At 46.8% G+C, this 23,419-nt stretch overlaps 1 protein-coding gene and 2 long non-coding RNA genes across 3 annotated transcripts in view; all 3 read right to left on the bottom strand.

Moving 5' to 3' along the window:
• Positions 1-2,911: 2,911 nt before the first annotated feature.
• On the bottom strand, positions 2,912-10,741 carry LOC138917231 (uncharacterized). Its single transcript, XR_011424961.1, has 4 exons — positions 10,650-10,741; positions 7,700-7,861; positions 3,910-4,110; positions 2,912-3,660 (listed from the first exon to the last, which is right to left on the bottom strand). It is a non-coding gene; the product is annotated as an uncharacterized lncRNA (long non-coding RNA).
• Positions 10,742-11,271: 530 nt separating this feature from the next.
• Positions 11,272-16,007, bottom strand: LOC138917230 (uncharacterized). Its single transcript, XR_011424960.1, has 4 exons — positions 15,773-16,007; positions 15,244-15,349; positions 14,256-14,340; positions 11,272-11,344 (listed from the first exon to the last, which is right to left on the bottom strand). It is a non-coding gene; the product is annotated as an uncharacterized lncRNA (long non-coding RNA).
• A 28-nt stretch (positions 16,008-16,035) lies between these two features.
• LOC100629999 (rho GTPase-activating protein 20) overlaps positions 16,036-23,419 on the bottom strand; it is an 84,855-nt gene continuing 77,471 nt past the window's right edge. Inside the window, exons 17-20 of the mRNA XM_070232849.1 lie at positions 21,296-22,724; positions 19,485-19,685; positions 17,246-17,367; positions 16,036-16,381 (exon numbers count right to left, since the gene is read on the bottom strand). Coding sequence (XP_070088950.1) covers positions 22,576-22,724 — 149 coding nt within the window. The 3' untranslated portion in view covers positions 16,036-16,381; positions 17,246-17,367; positions 19,485-19,685; positions 21,296-22,575. The remainder of the gene's footprint in view (positions 16,382-17,245; positions 17,368-19,484; positions 19,686-21,295; positions 22,725-23,419) is intronic.

The raw sequence follows: 23,419 nt of genomic DNA, 5'->3' as shown, positions 1-23,419 counted from the left end.
TCTGGCATGTGGTTCTGGAATGTCCGTCAAGTGGTTCAGGCATGTCCAGCAGGTGGCTCAGTCTTTTCTGGCAGGTGGTTCAGTTTTCTCTGGCAGGTGGTTATGGCATGTCTGGCCGATGGTACTGGCATGTCATTCAGGTGGTTCTGGCATGACAGGCAGGGGGTTCCTGTGTGTCTGGCATGAGTTTCTGGTATGTCAGGAAGGTGGTTCCAATGTGTCCGGTGGTTGATTCTAGCATGTCCAGCAGGTTGTTCTAGCATTTTATGGAAATTGGTTCTGGCATATCCAGGAAATCTTTCTGGCGTGTCCGGAAGGTGATTTCGGCATGTCCGGCAGTTTGTTCTGGCATGTTAGGCAGGTGGTTCCAGCTTGTCTGGCAGGTGTTTTTGTCGTGTCCGGCTCCTGGTTCTGACTTATTTGGCAGGTGGTTTCAGTGTATCCGGCACCTGGTTCTGGCATATCCAACAGGTGGTTCTGGTGTGTCTGGTATGTGGTTCTGGTACGTTTGGAAGATGGTTCTGGGGTGTCTGGTGGGTGCTTCTGCTGTGTCCGGAAGTTGGTTTGGTGTGTCTGGTTGGTGGTTCCAGCATGTCTGAGTAGTGGTTCCAGTGTGTCCAGTGGGTGGTTCCAGGTGGTTCCGGCGTGTCTGGGGTGTGTTTCTGGCGGGTCTGGTGGGTGGTTCTGATATATCTGTGTGGTGGTTCCACTGTTTCTGGTGGGTGATTCTGGCATGTCTGGCTGGTTGTTCCGGCATATAAGGGGCCTGGTTCTAGGGTATCTGGCAGGTGATTTCAGCATATCTGGCAGGTGGTTCAGGTATGTCTGGAAGGTGGTTCCGGCGTGTCCGGCACCTGGTTCTGGCATACCTGACAGGTGGTTCTGGCCTGCTCGGCATGTGTTTCTGGAGTGTCTGTCAAGTGGTTCAGGGGTATCTGTCAGGTGGTTCAGTCTTGTCTGGCAGGTGGTTCAATTTGGTCTGGCACGTGGTTCCAGCATGTCCGGCCAGTGGTACCGGTGTGTCATTCAGGTGGTTCCAACATGTCAGGCAGGGGGTTCCTGTTGTCTGGCATGAGTTTCCAGTATGTCCAGAAGGTGGTTCTGACGTGTCCAGTGGGTGCTTCTGGGGTGTCCGGTAGTTGGTTCCCCCATGTCTGGCAGGTGATTGCAATGTGTCCAGCAGCTGGCTACGACATGTCCAGGACCTGATCCAGTCAAATTGGGGTGGTGGTTTCGGCGTATCTGACTGGTAGTTCCGATGTGACCGGCAGGTTTTTCCGGCCTCTCTCGTTGTCGGTTCTGGTGTAACCAGGACCTGGTTCTGGCATATCAGGCAGGTGATTTTGGTGTGTCCAGCAGGCAGTTCTGGTGTGTCCAGCACCTGGCTCCGGCATGTTCGGCTGGTGCTTCTGGCGTGTCCACCAGATGGATCTGGTGTGTCCTGAAGTTGGTGATGGCATGTCCTGCAAGTGGTTCAGTCACTTCCAGCAGGTGGTTGAGGCTTGTCCGGCAGGTGGTTCAGTCGTGTTCAGCACCTGGTTCCGGGGTGTGCAACACATGTTTTTAGCATATCCAGCAAGTGGCTCCAGCATGTCTGGCAGGTGGTTCAGTCATGTCTGGCACCTTGTTTCGGCATGTGTGACACCTGTTTCTGGTGTATCCGGCAGGTGGTTCCCACGTGTCGGGCAGGTGGTTCAGGCGTGTTCAGCAGGTGGTTCTTACGTGTTGGGCAGCTGGTTACAGCGTGCCTGGCATGTGGTTCCAGAATGTCCGTAAAGTGGTTCAGGATGGTCCAGCAGGTGGTTCCGGCTCATCCAGGATGTGGTTCAGGCTAGTCCAGCAGCTGCTTCGGGCTTATCTGGCACCTGGTTCCACCCTAGCTGTACCTGTTTCTGGCGTATCTGGCAGTTCGTTCTGGCGTGTCCGAGAGGTGCTTTTGGTGTGACCGGCACATGGTTTTGGCATATCTGACAGGTGATTTGGACATGTCTGGCAGTTGGTTCCGCCATGTCTGGCACCTGGTTCTTGGGCATTTGGCAGGTGGTTTCAGTGTATGCAGCACCTGGTTCTGGCATATCCAACAGGTGTCCAGCAGGTGGTTCCGGGGAGTCAAGCAGGTGGTTGAAGCATGTCGGTCAGGTGGTTCAGGCAGGTCCAGCAGGTGGTTCAGGCCTGTCCTGAAGGTGGTTTCGGCACCTCCGGAACCTGCTTCTGGCATATCGGACATGTGGTTCCATCATGCTGGGAATGCGGTTCTGGAGTGTCTGTCAAGTGGTTCAGGTGTATCCAGCAGGTGGTTCAGTCTTGTCTGGCAGGTGTTTCAGTTTTGTCTTGCAGCTGGTTTTGGCATGTCCGAGCAGTGGTACTGGCATGTCATTCAGGTGGTTCCAGCTTGTCAGGCAGGGGGTTCCTGTTGTCTGGCATGAGTTTCCAGTATGTCCAGAAGGTGGTTCTGACATGTGCGGTAGGTGCTTCCGGGGTGTCCAGCAGTTGGTTCCAGCATGTCCAGCGGTTGATTCCAGCGTGTCTGACATGTGGCTACAACATGTCCAGGACATGATCCCGTCATTTCACTTTCGTGTTTTTGGCCAGTCTGAGGGGTGGTTCTGGCGTGTCCGGCAGATTTTTCTGGCTTGCCTGGAAGTTGGTTCTGGCATATCCGGGACCTGGTTCTGGCATATCTGGCAGGTGATTTCAGTGTGTCTGGCAGGCAGATATGGCGTGTCAAGCACCTGGCTCTGGCATGTTCGGCTGGTGCTTCTGGCATGTTCACTTGATGGTTCTGGCGTTTCCTGAAGGTGATGACAGCATGTCCGGCAAGTGGGTCCCTTGTGTCTAGCAGGTGGTTGAAGCTTGTCCAGCAGGTGGTTCAGGTGTGTCCAGCACCTGGTTCCAGCATGTGCAACAGCTGTTTTTGGCATATCCGGCAGGTGGCTCCAACGTGTCTGGCAGGTGGTTCAGTCATGTTGGGAACCTGGTTTCAGCATGTGCGACACCTGTGTCTGGTGTATCTGGCAGGTGGTTCTGGCATGTCCGGCACCTGGTTCTGGTGTATCCGGCAGGTGGTTTCACAGTGACCAGTTCAGGTGTGCTCAGCAGGTGGTTGTGGCGTGTCAGTCACTCGGTTTTAGCATGCTGGGCATGTGGTTCTGGAATGTCCATAAAGTGATTCAGGCTGGTCCAGCAAGTGGTTCAGGCTAGTCTGGAAGGGGCCTAACGCTTGTCTGGCACCTGGTTCCGTCCTGTGGTTTTCCTGTTTCTGGAGTATCCAGCAGATGTATCCACGAGGTGGTTCCGGCATGTGTGGCACATGGTTTTGGCGTATCTGACAGGTGATTTGGACATGTCTGGCAGGTGTTTCCACCATGTCCGGGACCTGATTCTGGCATATTTGGCAGGTGGTTTCAGCGTATCCGGCAGATGTTTCTGGCATATCCAACAGGTGGTTCTGGTGTGTCTAGCAGCGGCCCAAGATGTGTACAGGGTAGTGGCAAAGAGTGTGGGCTTTGACTTGGGTTTTAATCTCTACCCTGCCACTGTTTGAAATCCAAAGGTTGAAGGCCATATATGGCCTTGGGCAAGAGACGTAATCCTTCGTAAACCTCAGTTTGATAACAGTCTCTTCTCCATGGAGATTTAAGATAAATTATATTACAGTACCTGGCAAATAGTAGATTTTCAATAAATGGTACTTTAAAATACTAATAATGACAACAACAATAACAATATCCTTGGATCTACCATTAGAAATTATGAGCATTTTTAGTTAAAGTATTGAGACATCAAGAGCAAGAGGTATTGCTATAAAAAATTAGTAAGAATTACAAAATTTAACATTAGTTGGCCACAAGTATAAACTGTGGAGTCTTTCTAGAAAACAAATATAGAGATTTTCCCAATCAGTCTTACATGTTTAGAGGATGAATAGGCTCTCATTTAATCCGGAACACTGTCAGCCATTGCTTTGGATCAGCATTTTCCCCCTTAAGTGTCCATTTGGAGACTTAAAGAAAGTAGAACTCACTCAAACTTTTCTTTTCTCATCCACTTATTGCTGCTTTCTTCCAGCAATAATTAAAAGCTGTTGATGATTCTTCCCTCAGAAACTGTCTGAGAAAACAGCAGAAATACAATAAATATGTTAATTGGCATTTTTATTATGTAGATGTTTTATATAAGGTGACAAATATTTTTCTTTTATGCTGCTTTAGAACTCATAAAACATGATTAAAAACACTGTTAAAAAATCTCTGTAAAATTTAAACACACATCTCCAAAATCATCTCTGAAAATGTATAAATACAGAGTTGACAGACTGCAATTATTTACAAGTCACACACACATATTGACAAAGCCTGGGATTAGCTGGGTGATCTGGCAAGATCGCGTGAACCTTTCTTGTGTTTTAATTTTCACCAGCAGTGTAATAATAGTTTTTATGCAAAAAATATAGTTTAAAAATTCCTGCAAATAGCTCAATCTAATTATGTCCCTGATGATCTAATTAAATGTTAAATTTTCAGTTATTAAAAACCCACATCTTTCTTGAAAAGAAAATGTTTTAATTAATTGCTGTATATGTTTTATGTTTTACATATGCTATATATTACAAATCAATCACTCTCTTCGTATTAGCTATTTATGCTATTTCTAATTTTCCTATTATACGTAATCCTTCAATTAACATCTTTTAAAAGGTCAACTTTTGTTCAAGCTTCTCTTTTATGTCTCAACATTAGATTTTTATTTCCCTGGTCTTTACAATGGAAGACAGGAATGGCACTCTATTAAAAACTGAAAGAAGTAAAGATGCCTGTCAAACAATGCAAAATTTATACATTTCCACCCCTTTCTGTCCTTCCCCACCACTGCCATCTCCACATAAGTGTGATCCGTTTCAGTGTGTCCAAGTTTCTGATAATTTCTTAGGATACAATCTGAGACAGGGGAGTTACTGAGTAAATTAGAAATTATAGAAACATGAAAGGAAATTATTGGTGGCAAAATAGAAAAATTCAAATCCTATATATATGGAAATAAGAAACATTTACATCAAAGAAAACAAAGATAAAAAGAAAGTCAATGGAATGGGGTAATGCTTGCCATTAGTATGTCAGAGGGAAGTCTGGTATCTAAAATATAGAGAACTGCTGATAAATTTTTTTGGACAGTAACTAGGATCTAGTGGATGAATAAATATTGGCAGAGGAGAAAAACGAGAGCTGGAGGGAAAGGAACTTGCCCATCTTCTGAAGGAAAGTAGACTGTGAAGAGCGTGCTGAGTCTGTGTGCTTGATTGTGCCATCTTGCACTCTCTCTTATTCAGGGTGATGAGTATTTTGTACACGAAGTTTAGATCTCATGAGTAAACATAAAGTGTGATGTGCACTGATAGAGAATATATGCAGGAAATGGGATGGAATGGAGCAGGGTGCTGGAATATGTATATACAGTGTGATGTGCACTGATAGAGAATATATACGGGAAATGGGATGGAATGTAGCAGGGTGCTGGAATATACCTTTAAAGTGGTTTTACTGTACCAGAGGACATGATTGTGTTTGCGACTCTGATAAAGAAATATTTTGAATGATTTCTTCTTTTGAAAGACAGCGTGCTCATTACCATTGCCTTGTCACTCTTGCTAATTTTTGTTAGTGTTTCCTTCTAGTCATTTCCCAAGTATTCCTGAGAAATGAAAAATCCACTTTGTGCCGGATTTTTTTTGCATCTCCTGCTGCATCTGACAGGCCAGCTCCACGTGGAGATGGGGGCGAGGTGGGTGGGGTCTTGTGCAAACAGCAGGACAGGGGGGCCTCTCTGCAGGGTCGACAGCTGTCAATGCTGCCCAGGGACATGATGCCCCAGGGTCACGTGGCCTGGGAATAAATACTGAGCCCCTGGAGAAAGGAAAATGGACAGGAAGCGGCTCAGGTTAATAGACCGACTTATAAAAATCAGATGCATCGAACGCCACAAGTGTCCACAGCTGCATAAATGGAGGAACAGCACACAGGCCGTTGTGGAGGGAATATTACGCAGCCATGAAAAGGAAGCAGATTTGGACATGGGCTCCTTTTTCATGGCTGCATAATATTCCACTGCACAGATGGACCGTATTTTGCCCATTCGTTTTCGGTCTCATTTATTCCTCCTGCAAACAGCGGCTAGATCACCGTCCCAGGATGCAGGCATCTGTTTTCGTGCTTTCGGCACCGAGGATGGAGCGTCGGTTTTTGCACGGGGAAGGAGACAAGCAAATGTGGGGACCGACTGGGCCCTTTTGATGGTGGTTTTGAGGTTGGGAGGCAATGCTGTCTGGGAGTCGGTTTGTGATGGGTGATTTGGGTCAGTCAGGTCCTGCGCTTCTGAAGGACGGTGGTCGGACCTCAGAGGTGGAAGGAGGCAGTGCCCACCATGCCCTGTGACCTCCCCACCACCAGGCTCATCAAAGGGGGAAGCGGCCTCTGACTCAAGACCCGAGTCATCCTTTGAATCAGAGATCAGTTTTTTCTGAGGAAGAGTGGCCCTGAACTCACATCCATGCCCGTTTTCCTGCATTTTGTATGCAAGATGCTGCCTCACATGGTTTGATAAGCAGAAGAGGCAGGAGGGACCCTCCCTGGAGGACCCGACCCATGACCCTTCACCCCAACCAGCTCCTGGTCCCTCGCAGAGCACCCCCCGCCCCCGCCTGCCTGGGTCAGTGTGCAAATGAGCGTCACCTGCTGCGTGGCCCGCGAGGCCCTTTGATGTGTGGCTGCCCCGGAAACGACTCAGGAAACGGCAGCCGGCTTAATTGAGGTGAACATGAAAGCCACTGCTGTGTTAATTGGGGCCGCTTGGCCCCCAACCGAGTCAGGACTCACATCTTTCACGCAGCAAGCTGGGCGGTAATCAGCCCCGGACACTGAGCGCTCGGCCGGGGAGCCCTGGGGGGGGGCCGGGTGTCATCGGCCTGGATATAAAGGAATGGGGCGTGAGCCGAGGGCGTCTGCGTATCAGATGCCGGAGGGAAGATGGGGTTTAGGGGAATCGTTAGTGGGGGGCAGTTGCCTCCGGTCCCCCCACCCAGGTCGTCGGCACACCCTGTCGGGGCTGCCTGGGCCGCTCGGGGGCTGGGAATCAGGCTGAGGGGTGGCCAAGTATGCAAAACGGGATTGGATGGGTGAGGCAGAGTGCAGGTCCGGAGAGTTCCAGGTGAAGGACCGTTCAGGGGTTTGAACCCCAGGGATCCGTCCTACCCCATCCTGGAGCCCAGAGTCTGAGGTCAAGGGTTGCAGGGCTGTGCTCCCTCCGGAGGCTCCACGGGAGGGTCCCTCCGGCCTCTTCCAGTGTCTGGGGCTCCAGGGTCCCTGGGCTGGTGGCCGCCTCCCTCCCGTCTCTGCCTCCGTCCTCACGGGGCTGCTCCTCTGCATCTGTGTCTCCTCTTCTCATAAGGACCCCAGTCCCGTTGCATCAGGACCTCATTTCACCTCCTTAAAGAGCCATCTCCAAATCCTGACATGTGCCAAGGTCCTGTGGTCAGCGCTCCTGCCCTGTTCCAGCCTGCAGTGCCTGGTCCCCTGGGATGGGGAGGAGATGTCCTAGTTAGGTGTCTCAGGAGAGCTGATGAAAATTCATTTCAAGGGCATTGTGGTTTAGAGCGAGTCCCATGAGCAACAGACATTTTCAATATCTCATAGTAGCAATAACTTACTTTGGTTTACCACTTTCAAAGGGGAAATCTGCCTGTCTGTCTTCCTTTCCCCAGATATTATCCAGCTTTGTAATGCAAACAATGGCTCCCCTGTTGTTCTCACTGAAGCGCGGGTTACAGTGGAAGGCGAACTCATGCCCTCTCTTGAAATCTCAAGCAAGCCTGTTTTAAACCAAAGACCAGAGTTAGTAAAATGATTCAAGCTGTGCATTTGTATCAAGTGAAGAACATGCAATTTTCTAAAGAGCAAATCATTGTATAAATACCTGACAATTTTCTAAACAGAAATCACACTGACGGTACCCTGGGCCAAGGACTGGATGTAATACATGAGCATCTGACAGGAAGCAAGACAACGTGCTGAGTTTTTTGCCTCGTTGTCTTGGTCACGTCATTCTAGTCAGCTGTCATTCCCTCTTTACCACCTCTACCCATGAAAGGTCTTCAAGGTTTTCTCACAGAGGTTTTCGGGCCACTTTGAGGGCACTTTATGCTTTACTTTGCAGAGAATAATGGTTACCTCCTTCCTGCCCTGCCAGCCTGCTTTTAATCCCTACTAATGGCAAATAAGAGCTTTCAAATACTTGGCTTCCTCATAGTTAACCAAAAGCCAAGTCCTGACACAGCAAGAGCTAGACAACATCGTTAAAGTTCAGTATTCCGATGCTAAGTTGTAAAGTCGTGACAATAAATGTGGTAAACATTCCATGATGTCAAGTGGAACTAATGAAAGTGCTGCTTGGCTTTTTTTTTTTTTTTCAAAGATTTTATTTTTTCCTTTTTCTCCCCAAAGCCCCCCGGTACATAGCTGTATACTCTTAGCCGTGGGTCCCTCCAGTTGTGGCATGTGGGACACTGCCCCAGCGTGGCTCAATGAGCAGTGCCATGTCCGCGCCCAGAACTCGCTCCAACGAAACACTGGGTCGCATGCAGCGGAGCACGAGAACCTAACCCCTCGGCCACGGGGCCAACCCCACGAAAGTGCTGCTTGGCTTTTTGACCCCAGTTCCTGCACTTGGATGTCAAGGCAAACACAAGTCCTGGCTGTCGAATCACTAACTCTTTCCCTCAGTGTCTCAGCAAACCCCATAGAGCACTGACAGAATCAGCATGTGCTCTGGTTTTAAAGCAACGTCTGCACTCTAGACCTTTTAACAATGATTCTCTGTATGTTTTGATTCACCCAGTAATGAACACATACACCACACTGTGTCTTCCAATGATTAAATTCACAGGGAAAAGACCAAGATAGCCAATGGCAATAGAATTTGTATTTGACTGAAAATCCAATGCCTATATTTCCTCTGCAGTGAAAAGCAAGATACTGTCATCTCTACTGCCTTCAGTGTTCTTTTTTTCTTGTAATTCCTCACATAGAATTTGCAGGACCAAGCAATAATTTTTTCAGTTTAGACCACCTTAACCACTTCAACCAGAATTAGTTCTGAGTGGCCGCAGTGTCAGTCTGCATTTCTAGTGTTCCTGGAGCTAAAGTTTCCAGTGCAATAACCCTAAATAAAGCAAAGATATGTATATCAGTGTGGTCCTGCATGAGAGGGGTCGTACAGGGAGGAGAGCAGATATTAACAAATCATGAGTGCTGTGTGCACAGGGTAAGGTGTGCTGGGTCCTACCTTATGTTGGGAGGAAAGATGGACGAGGACATAGGCAGAGGATATATATGTTTTGTACTTTGCTGTGAGGCAAGCTTTATTGTGCAGGGAAGAACTGTGCCATCAGAAGCTGTACAGGCTGTGTGGAAGTAGCAGTTGGCTTAGGGTGGTGACCTTCATGCGGAACCAGAGGAAGCTGGCTGGAGGTTGGAGTGAGTGGGCCATTTGGATGTAAAATGATCAGATCAGAGCTGAGTCTATCTCCTGCTAACAGAGGAGGTGGCTCCCTTTGATTCACCAGGAAAAAGGTGACAGACACTCATGGAGTCTGTTTGCAAATTATTGAATAAACCTGTGTGCATAGCTTGACTTTGTGCCTTTTGTGTCCTGGTCATAAGACCCAGAAACACAGATGAATTAATGGCTGCAGTAGCTTTAGTGGCACCACTGACCTCAGGGACGGGCGTACTGGACAGCTTCAGGATATCCTTAGCCTTCTTGTTTTACACGTAGGTATAACCAGTGGTGATCACCAGGCCCAGGCATCCCAGGGCAGCCATGGATCAGCACGGATTTACCTGTTAGCTCCAATCTTACCCCATCCTAGCTCACCTCAGTCAAACCAGTTCCAAGGGCAAAGGTTGATTTATTTTGAGGAAGTCTTGTAACTTGAGGGATCTGTTCAAATCTTCTAAGTATATAGAGTCTGCTCAGAAAACTGGGGTTCTCCATCCTGCCACTTGTCAGCTGTAGACCAGGCTAACACCATAGAAATCTGTGACCCTGCTGTTGCCCCCACTATGAAGATGGAAATGGCAGCCGAGCTTGCAAGGTCCGAGACTGCACTGTGACCTGCACAACTGCGGGGAGATTTGCACGCACATCAGGACAGAGTGGCATCACTTTCAAGCGCTCAGACCAACTTGGAACAATGTCCAGTGGGGTCTTTTTGTTTTCACACCTTGTTTTTGATGGGCATGTAGACATAATGTGCATGCTTGGTTGTTTACACAATGTATGGCGCAGAGGTGGAGAGACGGCCAGGCATCATATTACAAAAGCTCCACGTTTCCTTGAGCTCTAAGGCTTTCACTGCCAGGAAACACCAACAGAATGGGTTTCCTGCTCTTCCTCTTTGTCCTCAGAAAGTAGGACTGTTTTATTCTTGATTCTTCTGGTTTAAGATTCAGTGAGGGAAACGTTGTCCCCGTATTGGGAATACATATTGATTTATGGGATAATCCCGTACTGTGGTATAGCCAAGATTCTAAATGTGTAGTTTTAAAAATTCTAAACCAATCAGCAAATACGACAGACTTGCTAATCTTGCTGTTCACCTGTTTGCACTGCGCTTCACAGTGCCCAGAATTGTTATCAGCATGCAAGGCGTGACTCCTCCAGGCAAAGGCAGGTCACAAAGCACAGTCTGGGAATAAAAAAATATATATGTGGTAAATATTCCATTTGCACTTTTGGTATCCTCTTAATATGTTGCCTCTATGAATCATTACTGTGTTGTTTTGGTAGCAAATTTTCATTATTTAAAAAAAAATTTTAATTTATGTTTTTATTTTTTATCATTTTAGTTGCAGTAACATTGGATTATAACATTATATAGCTTTCAGATGTACATCGTGATATATTTCAAATTCTGTGTAGACTGCATCATGTTCAACACACAAAAACGAATTATAGTCCACCCCCTCACGTGTGAACCTAATCACCCCTTTTGCCCTGTTCCAGCCCTGATTCCCCTCTGGGAACCACCAATCCAATCTCTGTTGCTAGGTATTTGTTTGTCGTTATTTTTATCTTCTGAGTGAGATCATACGGTATTTGACTTTCTCCCTCCGACTAATTTCACTCAGCATAATACCCTCAAGGACCACCCATGTTGTCACAAATGGCCGGATTTCATAATTTCTTATGGCTGAGTAGTATTCCATTGTGTATACATACCAAATCTTCTTTATCCATTTGTCCCTTGATGGGCACCTAGGTTGCTTCCATGTCTTGGCTATTGTGTATAATGCTGCAATGAACATAACAGTGCATGTATCTTTATGCCGTTGTGCTTTCAAGTTCTTTGGATAAATACCCAGCAGTGGGATAGTTGGATCATATGGTAGATCTATGCTTAATTTTTGCAAGAGGCAGAGGAAATTCCAGGCCTGAAATGCAAGGGAAATGCATGCATTTCCCATACCCAGGGCCCCCCGACCTGTGCAGGGCTGGCTGCGTCCCCAGATCCCTCCCCACGTTCCCTGCTTCTGGAGGACTCTTCCCAGAGAATGGGGGCCATGAACAGCAGCCAAAGCCTGATCAAGTCAGCGGGGACTGAAGGACAGTCTGGCAGCAGAAAAGCCATGCTGGCTTCCAGGAGAGGGGCTGGGTGGGTGATGGGAGGAAGCCTTGTCTCTAGGGAAAGTTGCTTCTCTTCTCCAAAGCAGGTATGTGGAAAGTAAGATGCCTCAGGCCAGGCCAGGGCCACATGGCACTGCTACCGCTCCACACACTGTCACCACTGTGGCGGAGAGGGATGCTGGAGCTCATGCCGACAGAGACCCTGAGTGCCTGTGCACAAGGAAGGAGTGGAGGCACCAGGTTTTCTATGTCCCTGTGTGGCCAGGACAGCGGCACTGCTCAGGGATGTCAATGCTATAATGAAGTCTGTGCTATTTATCTGGCTACTCAGAAAGGGTTTTCAAAGCAAGAGGAAAGAGGAAATAGGGTAGGAAGGCAGGCCTGGGCCAAGCGGCCTCCATCACCTCCATGTGCTAAGCAGGCCCCCTCTCTGGAAGGGGTTTCAACGACAGCCTTTCTTTCTACTTCCTGGGCACAGAAACTGAGCAGGAACCCAATGAGAAGGAGGGTTCTGGCCTGGAATGGGGTGTAGCAGCTCCCCATTGGTTTGATCTGAAACTCCCAGGCCATGGAGACAGAGGCCAGGTATGGGGTCTTGGGTTCTTGCCTTTACAGGAGCCCCAAAGGCTTTAGGCTTCCCCCTCAGCTTCCTCTGGTGCACTAGAATGACTCTGGCATCAGGCTGAGGAAGGGAGGCTTTCTCAGAGATCAGCAGCTCTCCTCTGGAAAGGCCCCACCTCACCCCATGAGACTGACTCACAGCAGCGTGGCCCTGATGAAAGTTCACAGCTTCCAGAAACCAGCAGCCTCAAGGTGATGCTCTGAGGAGCAAGGGGCAAAGGAAAAGAGACTCTGCCTGGTTGGCTTCTGCTGGGGCTTGGGAGTGGTTGAGTGGAAGAGGCTGGGACCCCAGACCGCCCGGGCTCTAACAGACCCTCAGGGAAGTGGGGGCTCTTCCCACCCTGTGATCACATGGCTCTTGCTACCAACAGAAAAGGTGAAGCTTGGCCAAGGCCAGCATTATTTGGGGGAGGGGACGTCACAGGGGAGGGAACGGCTAGGGAGCAGGAGCACCATCAAATTCCCTGGTCTGGGCCGAGCGTGTCTTCTGCACGTGCAGTTGCCTTATTTGGAGGCAGGAGGTCTGCTACGGCACTATTTCCAAGGTATTACTATGGAAACGCAGTGTAACCCTGAATGCTGTTATTCTGCCTGGGAGTTTTTTCTCTCAAACCAGCCAGGTTTGGGGGATTTGCATGTGTGTCTGCTGTTCCCCAGCAGGAAGCTGTTCAGTCTCCAGGAACAACTCCCATTTGATTTTGCCAGGGACACTACCTTCCAGAGGATGCTAGCCTAGGACTCCTTGGGGAGGGTAGACAGAGGGCAGACAATGACCATCAGCTGAGAGCAGGCCCAGAGCTGCACTCTACTAGTAGGAGGGTTTGTGCAGCAGCCCAGGGCAGGCAAATCCAGGGGAGACCCGGGGGGCATAGAGGAGAAGGGGGACCCAGTTCCACCCAGGCTGATCTCTGCCACTCAGTGAAGGAGAGAGCACCAGGAAGGACTGCTGAACCCTGGGGGTAGCCATGTTCTGCTATGCCTGGACCTCTGCCAGGCTCTGGGCCTTGCAAGATGCCCAAGGGACCCCCAATCTCCACTCTGCTCATTCTCAGGGTTACTGCGAGGCTCGATCAGGCAAGAACACTTGGTAACAGTGAAGCCTGAGCACAGAGGAAAGGAATAACATTTACTGAGCACCCACACTGGGCCCAAGACCTCCTTTCAAGCTCACAAATAATCCTATAACTGGATCAAAACAAGCCCATTTTGCAAATCAGTTCACTGAGGCTCAGAACCTTTCCTGGTGCCCTGAGCCCCTGGACACTGGCTGGGGAAGAGAAGGGAGAGGAGAGGGGTCTTTGGGGAAGGACTGGACCTGGTGGGACCACCCCAGCCACCTCCCACTCTGGTCACATGGGAGTCAGAGCAGGTGCACACAAATCAAGACCAGCACCAAATTTTCCATTTATGGTCAAGGCCCCAGAGCAAGAGTGGGGTCCCCGAATTGCCCTTCACTTGGCTCCCCTTTCTCAGCCTGCTCTCTGCAAGAGCATCTCTGTGTAGAAAGTGGAACCGAGCTGAGTCCTTCCTTGGACTGTGGCGCATGAGGAGTTTGTGCAGCCAGCAACCCCTCCTGGCATGCTCTTTGCTTCCCAGCAGCTGGAAGGACAGCCAGGGGAAGAGACACACGCTCTGCTACTGCTCCTCAGCACCTGCCCCCTGGCTGGAAGCCTCCTGGGGCAGCCCCAGACCACACAAGCAGGCCACCCTGTCCCTGTAGTGGGTCCTGCCCTGTGGCTTGAAGAGGAGCATGCAGATTGTAGCCCACAGACCACTGTAAGGATGGAGACAACGTGCAGGGCTGGTGACCACCTCAGCCCTGACCTGAATCCTTCCCTCACCCCTAATTTTAGGCTGGGTCCTGAAGCCCTTGAATCTTCTGGGGTACTCTCGCTTTGCCCCAGCTCCTCATCTCTGAAACCACAAAGTGGACACCAACTGGCAAACCCACTGCCTACCTGTGGCGTGGGTGGCTCGACTTTCTGCTTCTTCTTCTGGTTCTGTTTGTTGGTCCTGGGATAGAACATGAGCATCTCCAGCCACCTGGGGAGAGAAGAGAGGACCGAATCAGACCCCTGCTCTCAGGAACTAGGACCATTTCTTGTTGGGTGGTCCAGGCACCAGGCTCAACACTTCCGGACTGGAGGCACCCACCCAGTGGCCAGGCCTTTGTACACCTAAGCAGGGCAGAGCACTGCCCAGATTAGAGCCTGCCACTGCTGGGGCAGGAAGTGCCAGCAGCACAGCCTAGGACAAGCACTGTGCCAGGGTGGAAATGTTCACTCTCTTGATTGTGCTGATGTTTTCAAAGGGGTATAAATTGTCAAAAGGTATCAAATTATGCATTTCAAATATGGACCCTTTATTATATGTCCAGTCCGTATTAATTAGAAGAGCTATAAATAAAACAAATAAGGTGTTGGCTTGACTTCTGGTTTCTGGTCCATGATGTTAGGAGCCTGGAAGTCTCCACTCCATCCCCAAACACTAAACAGCTGAACAAACTGAAAAGGCTCCAGCTGTTCTTAGGTTCATAAGAGCAGTGAGGTCTTGGGCAAATTGCCGCCCCCAGATTGGGGAGACTCACAGGTGAACGCAGAGAATCACAACTGAGCCCCTGAGGGGACCAGTGCTGGGGCAGGGAAGCCTAACCTGTAATGGACAATCTGCAGGAGGCCCAGTGTGGACAAGTGTGGACCCTCAGAGAGTTAAAATTCCAGGAGGACCTGGTCACAGGGGCCCAAACTTTTGTGAGTTTTGCCTCCAGCAGCTGGACCTGCTTCTTACAGTGAATGTCTGAGAAAAAATATTGTGCTTCCACAGAGGAAAGAAAAAATGAACAATTTTGAAATATGCTAGAGCATTCTGTTCTTAAAAAGTCTGCTCTAAGGAGAAACTATTTTACTAGAACCTGACATGCTAAGGTTTGATCAGGGACACACCTACCTGTGGGCACTCCAGCCCACTTCAGCCATCCCGCCCTGCCTACGTGGAGGACGCAGAGCACACGTGACGTTCTCTAAGCACATGAATGTGATCTCTTCTGATGCCTCTGGGAAGGAATTGGGTCCAAAGTTACCAGAAATGAAAGGAGAATGAACATTTATTGAGTATCCACTAAACGTCAAGTAGTTTATTAAAATGTCACCCCGTCAGATCCTCTCAACGCTGCACTTATAAACACTGTACATCTTTTTCGGAGAATCCATTTAGTGAGATATTAATTCTTTCAATGTCAAACAATTCTAGTTTTCATTTCTTCGAAATTATCTAATTTTGAAGTTTGATATTTCATGTACTACTCCTTCAGTTATATACTCTAAGCATTTTGTGATCACCAGAAATTGCCCAGTTTTTTTTTTTATTGTGGTAAGAACCCTTACCCTATGGTCGGCCCACTTAACCAAGTCATAAGCGCACACTGCAGTACTGGGAACTCTGGGCACAGGGCTGTGAGCAGCTCTCTAGAACTTACTCATCTTGCACGACTGAAACTTTGTGCCTGTCGGACAGCAGCTCCCTCTTTCCTCTTCCCCCAGCTCCTGGCAATCACCATTCTCCTGTTTCTGTGAGTTTCACATTTTTTTCTTCTTTTTTGGTTTGGGGGGTATTTTTCCAGTTTTAATAGGGCATCACTGCCAAATAAACGTATCTCTTTACAATGACATGATTTGATACATCGCAAAAGGTTTCCCCTCATCAGGATAAATAACACATCCGTCACCACACAGGTTTCTCTTTTCTTCTCTTTCTTTTTCTTGCAAGCATATTTAAGTTCTCTCTTCGCAAATTTCAATGACACAATGCAGTGTTGTCAACTATAGTGAGTTGAACTGTTTCAGATAGCTCGCATAAGTGGAATCACACAATATTTGTCCTTCTGTGACTGGCTTATTTCACTCAGCACAATCCAGCGATCCCACTTTGGGGTATATATCCACCAGAATTGACATCAGAATCTCAAAGAGACATCTGCATTCTTGTGTTGACTGCAGCCTTGTTCACAAGAGCCAAGATATGGAAACAGCTTAGTGTCCATCGACAGATGAATAGATAAAGATAATGCCAAGAAATATTACTCAGCCTGAAAAGAGAAGGGTATTTTGCATATGCAACAACATAAAGACATTTATTTGACAAGCAACTGCAGACTTCTGTTTGGGCCAAATGGAGTGAGCCCCATGCAGCCTCTCTCTCTCAGATGACAAATGAAACTCTGGCCAGAGAACAAATAATTGCCGTCTGATTTTCTAAATTCACCAAGTGAACAACTCCCAGTAACTTGAATCCTGATACTGACCAGGTCTGAGACAGGTTCTGTTGGGGTTTTTACATAAAACAATATTTATATATTACAAATGCTTTAAAAATATACGCAAAATAAATTTGAAAATATGCACCAAAATACGGGCAGAGCTTAATAAATGGTTATAAGGCAGTCCCCCTATTGACCACCACCAAGGTCATTGCCGTCCTCTGTGACATTTGCTCAGTCTTAGTTGTACAGGAGACTGCAAATTAGTACTTCCTGTGTCCCTATGTTACTGTCTCTCTAGGCATTTCATTGTGTGGAGTTCGTCAATGTCTCTGGAATGAATCATGAGAAGAATATTATTTATCATATTATGTAAAAAATGACACTGAAATGAGTCTGACCGAGTTGGTGTGAACATTATGCAGCATTTTAAATGCCCTTTTCCCTCAGCAGTGCTATCTGGGGCAGAAAGAACAGGCAGAGCAGCTGAGGGGATTTAGAATTAGAGAGGAGCAGGAGGAAGACAAAACTTCTCCAGTAATCTTTGCAATTTAACCACCACATTGGCGTTCTCACAGCATGAAATCAAATATGATTTTATGTTCATTGCAGGATTGCTAGCACATCATTTCATAAAATGTGCAGGGTTATTGTTTCCTTTCCCGTCATCTGTATTTGAGAGCCCCAACTCACCTCAGACAAAGGTCCATACTGAATTATTCTGTGTCTTCTATTAAACAAAGGATTCTTTGATACAGTGCAGAAAAATATGTACCTTGATGAGCACGAAATTTGAAGAGAAGGAGCATCTAAAACTTAAGAGGAAAAGGAAGAATTAGAAAAAATAATTGAATTATCTGAAAAACACAAATAATATCAGCTTTCATAAGTCACTGTAAAATATAGAAATAAATGACTGACATACTACTTATAAATAGCTACTAAAATTAGGACATTTTTAGAGCTAACGCATTTATTATATATTCCATCATGAATAAGTTGGGAGGCCATAGTAATGAGCCAGGACCCCTGACCTCTGCAGGGAGCCCTCACCCAACCCCAGAAACTGTCTCAGACACTCTCAAGGCATCATGGGTCAGAATCATTCCTTCCTATAGGGAAGGTGTGGAGCCAGTGGTGAATGGAGGGATTGGGAAGCTGGATATGGGAGAAGAACCCGGGGCTCAGAGGCCCTTCACAGAGCAGGAAAGTGCAGGGAGGAGCTCCCCCTGGTGGCTGTTGGGTGATGCTGCTTGACCCAGGTCAGAGCTTTCCCTGGGCTGTGCTGTTTACCTCTGAAGGACCATGCTGATGCACACTGCCCACCATGGGCTAGAGGATCAATGAGTCCCGTTTCAGTGGGTCCAGTAACTTCATTTTCCTCTCCCGCAGTGTGTCAAGTCTCCACCGCTAGAAGCTCACAAGCTCTCTCTGCGCTTGGGGCGTCTGGCATGTGGCTCAGTGCGTCTTCATATCTGCTGTCCCCCAATTCTGTGTTCACCATCGCCCAGAGATTTCAGTCATCTAGTCTCAGCCCAGATGCCCCCTAGGGTCAAGGTGAATGTTTCTGCATATAACACGGATGGTACTTGCACCTATGCTCTGCTCAAGTGATACCGTTCCTGATGGTTTGGGTTTCATTATTTTCCTAGAATCGGAAAATGAAATTGCCCTACATCCTCTCTTCTTTTCCTCTCTCTCTATATGTAACATATAATATACAACATACATAAGATGCAACATGTAACACATAATATGCAATATGTAGCATTTCATACATTATAATGCATTTTACATACGAAGTTCTCTCCATATAATACATTACATATATTTATGTTTTTATATGTAATTTTATAATACGCATATTAGTTTAAAATAAATATAAATTCCTTACTTTATATGACTGTTTGATGTAGCTAATATATTTTTAATCAAGTTCTGTAGTGTTACTCAGTGTGAGGGCTGATAGAACAGGAACGTTACTACAATGGAACCTCCTCCCTATTTTAGGGCTCTTCTCCCATTGCTGCACTAAAAACTCTCACAGCCTGTGACTGTAATGTACTGGGCCCTAATCAAGATTTTTTTAAGAGCTCCATGGAATTATTGAGTGTTAGGTGTCTAGGATCTGAATCCAAAAGAACAGATGTTTATCCAGTACTTTCCCAACCAAGGAACCACAGGGAAGAGCAGGAGACGTTGTGGATTGACCTGAGGGAGGTGAGCACTGAATGAGATGGCATTGAATGTGGAGATCACTGTGGGTGGTATTGATGGATACCTGCGCAGTATTGTCATCCAGTCCGTGAACATGGCTGCCCTTTCACTTATTTAAATTCGTTTTTTTCAGTAATGTTTGTATTTTTCAGTTTACAGCCTTTTCTATTTTATTATTTTTGATGCTTTTGGAAATGGAACTGCTTTCTTAATATCCTCTTAATCTTGTTCTTTGTTGTTAATTAGAAAACCAACTGATTTTTGTAGAGTATTACTACCCTTAAGTCCCGTAGGAGATACCAAATAGAACCCATTAGGGGTTATGATAGGAGTTGGTTTTCCTATCTTGAAACAGTAGGGTAACAAGTATTGAGGCAGGTGGGAATATGAAAATGAAGCACTGCCATCCGTGAGCAGTACAATGAGTAACCCTGGATCCACCTCTAAAGGCATTGAGGAAAAGTAGGGATTTTCCTGAAGGTTTAGTGGAGGCCAGAGAATAGCTATCACAAAGCACACCTGAGAGCAAAGCTTCTTCAAAATCCCCTTCGAGTAGCTCTGTCTTCCTAGATTTCCATTCCTTTTGGCAACTGCCCCAACTCTCTCTTCTCCCTCTCTGCTCGTTTTCCCCAGTCAAGCTCATTTCTCTCTGCATCTTTCTTCTCCAAACCCCCTCAGCTTGCATATCCACCCAGTGATAAATACCAAGCCCCACCTCGTGGTCATCCACTCCTCTGCAGCTTCTCAAGGTTGCCCCAGGACTCTGAAGCACCAGCATTCTTTCCATCTAGCATCACTTTGGAACGTAGTTAGTGACGTAACTCATCGGTGAACAACATGGGCTCTAAATTCTGACTTCATCTTCGCAAACCGGGTGACCTCAAACGATATCCTTCCTCTGGAGCTGTTTTCCAATCTATAAAATAAGGATAATATAAGTACTTGGCCGGCATGATTGCCATGAGTATTAAATGCGATGATGCCTGCAAAATGCCGGTCTGTAGTGACTGTGCAGTAACTGTTAGCCATCAGTACTATTATTCATCTGCTGGAAAATTCTATGAGGTCAGTAGGGCAGTGGTTCCTGTTTTGATATGAACAAAGCAAGGACCCCAGTGGTGAATTGATTTGCTCAAGGTTGTACAAGACAGGCAGCCAAGCCAGAGGTCAAATCCCATCCCTTGAGTCCAGAGCCTTTGGATTTCTGCCCAATTTCTTAAGGTCAAGACCTGACAAGCAAGTGCTTGTGAATGGGGTCCCCCACAGCTTGGATGCTGTTTAAGAATTCTGAGGAGAGGCGATACCCCTTCCTGGCTTCAGTTTTCAGTGCCAACATTAAATTATGATGATGTATGACATGAGATTGTGTCCCCTGCTGGCCCCTGAAAGTTGCATTTCTTCTGAGGGCGACTAGAGAGGATCCATTTTGCTGTTCTCAGTAGGTCTGGAGTGACCTACTCTAGTCCCTCTGCTTGGGACACAAAGCTCATTGCCCTCATGAGCCATTTCTCACAGCAGCCACTCAGGGACTTCCTACATACTTCTAGTTTGCCTGGATGGTGTCATCACTTCATTAAAATACAGAATTAAAGTTTGTCACTGGACACCCAGCCAGCTGTCAGGATCCCCCCCTCCTCCTGCCAATGTCACACACTTGGTACTTCCTAGTACAGTGTGGTGTTTAGGGAATTCTGGAGTCAGACAGATATGAGTTCAAGGTCTAGGTGTGACACTAAATGTGGACTTGGTTCAATTTTTCAGCCTCTCTGAATCTCCATTTCTTCATCAGTAAAATGGGTATTTGGATAATGAAAAGCAGGCAGTTAATACTTCCTCAGACTCTGGTAGTTCATGAGATTGTGTCAGTGAGATATGACTACACTAATGTCACATAACAGATAACCATATACCTTAGGGGCACATGACAATCAACAATCCACAGAAGAACAAATGTAAGTAGCCAACCCAAATGTGGACAGACTTCCCTGCATTAGTAAACAAAGCATGTCCAATTAAAGAAAACCCAAGATACCATTTTTCATCTATACTTAATGGGAACTCTTTAAAAGATAGACTTTACTTTTTAGAACAGTTTTGAGATTGATAGAAAATTTAAGAAAGACAGCACAGAGAGTTCCCATACACCTCTGTTCTGGTTTGCTATTACTAGCATCTTACCTCAATCGGGGATATTGGTTACAACAGATGAAATTATACAGGTTCATTGTTATTAACTAGATGTATGACTGTTGATGCTGACCTTGATCGCCTGGCTAAGGTAGTGCTTGTCTGTTTTCTCCACTGCAAAGTTACTGCCCCCTCTTTCCATACTGTGCATTTTAGGAAGGAATTCCATGCACAGGTCTCTCCCTGGTTGATGCCCCCTCAGCTCTCAGGATCAGGGCAGAAAAAGGAAGATGTGCACAGCTGACTCTCTCCCAGTTCAGGCCTCATCCTGATGCAGTACCACGTGACCTATATAGTGAGGGGTATGTCTTCAATAGCAAATATTTACTGAATACCTACCTGGTGGTTGGCAGTGGAATCCCAGGCTGTGCTAGACAGCCTCATCCCTGCTCAGGGAGCTTGCCCTGAAGTAGGAACATTAGGGTGGGAGGCATACATGGGGCCATCCTTCCCCAACTTCACCACTGGAGACAGGGAGGCCAGAGAGGACACTGCTGCACTCATGGGTCTGTGATGGGATGAGCGTTGTGGGATGATAGGAGAGCAGGGAATCAGAGGCAACACGAGAGCTGAGGGCACCTGGGAATGACGTGAAGAGTCCTCGGGTTTAGGCAAAGATGTAGAAAAGTCCATGAAACGATATAAACAGAGGAGGATGGAGATAAACAACATGACCTGGGAGAAGTGAACTACCAGGGAAATGAGATTAGAATTCAGGAATTACGAGACCCTGGCAGGGCAAGTGCCTTAGGAATCCCAGAAGATGTGCTTTGGTTTGTCAGGTGGAGGGGCTTGGTCATCGGTTGAATGTGATCTACTGAGGCTGCTGGAAAGGAAGACAGGGAGAGGCCACATGTCAGCAGGGTGAGAAGTGAAGTGTGGGTGAGAGAGTTGACAGAGGGAGGACAGATTCCCCTCCAGGAAACCTTGCATGGGAAGTGTAAGATGGAGGAGTCCAAATCTGGATGTCCTTCACTGTGTGTCATAAAAATAGAATAATGTTAATTTGTATATTTTTGTCACAGGAGAAGATAAATTCAAAGCTTATAGATTGATTACCCTTTAAAACATTAACTGTTTATGTCCAACAAAGAAAATTTGCTTCTTTGGCCCCAGCTTGGTGCCATAAAAGTACTATACTCAAAAACATTCTTTACCACCTTACTGGTCTCCTCAGTAAGATGAGTTTAATAACATTTGGACTCAAGTTTAGACTCTAGTGTGTGAGATTCATGTGTTTAACTTTGTGAAAATTGGTCTCTGACACGTTGGGAGCTTATTTCCTGAGATGTCTGAGAGGATCCTTCCATCTAATCTACTGACCCTGTGGTGACTGAGGACTGGAATCTTCAAGCTCAGGAATTACTGTTCTTGAGTCCTGAGGTGATTCCCAGGAGCTACAAAAACTTTACTTTTCTGACCCTGTATTTTTCTAGAAATTCACCACCCCCACACACTTTTTTGTTACAAGGGGCTGAAAATAATTTTGGGGGCATTAGCTGACTGGTGTCTACGTGATGAGAACATAACGGAGGTAGTAGAATTTTGGAGAAAGTGTTCTTGGTGGGATATTACAGGAAGGAAAGGAAAGGAAAGGGTCGAGTATGATTATGGAGACTCTAATCTTCAGTGACTGAAAGCATTGCAGACAGGGAGCAGGGTGGACCCACGCCACGTGGGGCTTCGGCGTCATTCTGCAGTTGTGCCTTTTTGTAAGTCACTATCACTCTCACTGGCTTGGATTCGAGAGGTTGCTTGGTTGACACTCCTGAAATGAAAAACCAACGATTGTCTTAGTATAAGCATATTCTCAGATACTAGACTCATCTCATTGCGATGAAGTGGATTTTCCTAAAGACTTCCTCAGAGCATTGAGGTAAATGTCTGAAACCAAGAAATGTCAAAAATAGGAAGGGGCTCATGATACAGGCCCCCGGGTTCTCAATCTAAACTCTACCTTCTAGAATGGACTCCTGCCCGTTAGCTGTGATTAGCGAGGTGCCAATAATACCAGCTCTAGCCTCAGGGGCACTTCTACTAGCCTTATTAAATACTTTTTCACAAATTTATTTTACATCCACTATCTTATTTAATCTTTACAACAATCCTAAGATTTAAACATTATTACCCCCTACAGTTTAGAGATGAAGAAACTGAGAACGAGCTAGAATAATTGGCCAAAGATCAAACAGCCAGGAAATGGTAGCACAGGAGTTTGCAGTACTCTGAAAGGTTGTCTGACATCAAGTCAGCTCCTTTTTTCTCAATGATGCTGCTCCTCTTAATCTGTTTCAAAGAGCACTGGAATTCCTCGGTGCTTCAGGGACCACTGAGCAGCAGCGCCTCGGGGCCCTCACTCTGGTTTCAACCAGAGCACGTCTATTATACACATAATAGATTGGAAGTTTTGTTTGAAAAAGTTCCCAGACACTCTATTATCCCATGATGTCTCCTAAAGCTGTT

This window comes from Equus caballus, chromosome 14 (genome assembly GCF_041296265.1).
Source record: "Equus caballus isolate H_3958 breed thoroughbred chromosome 14, TB-T2T, whole genome shotgun sequence".
Classification (NCBI taxonomy): Eukaryota; Metazoa; Chordata; class Mammalia; order Perissodactyla; family Equidae; genus Equus; species Equus caballus.
Note: the sequence above shows the minus strand (reverse complement) of the source record. Positions and strands in the feature narration are given on the sequence as shown.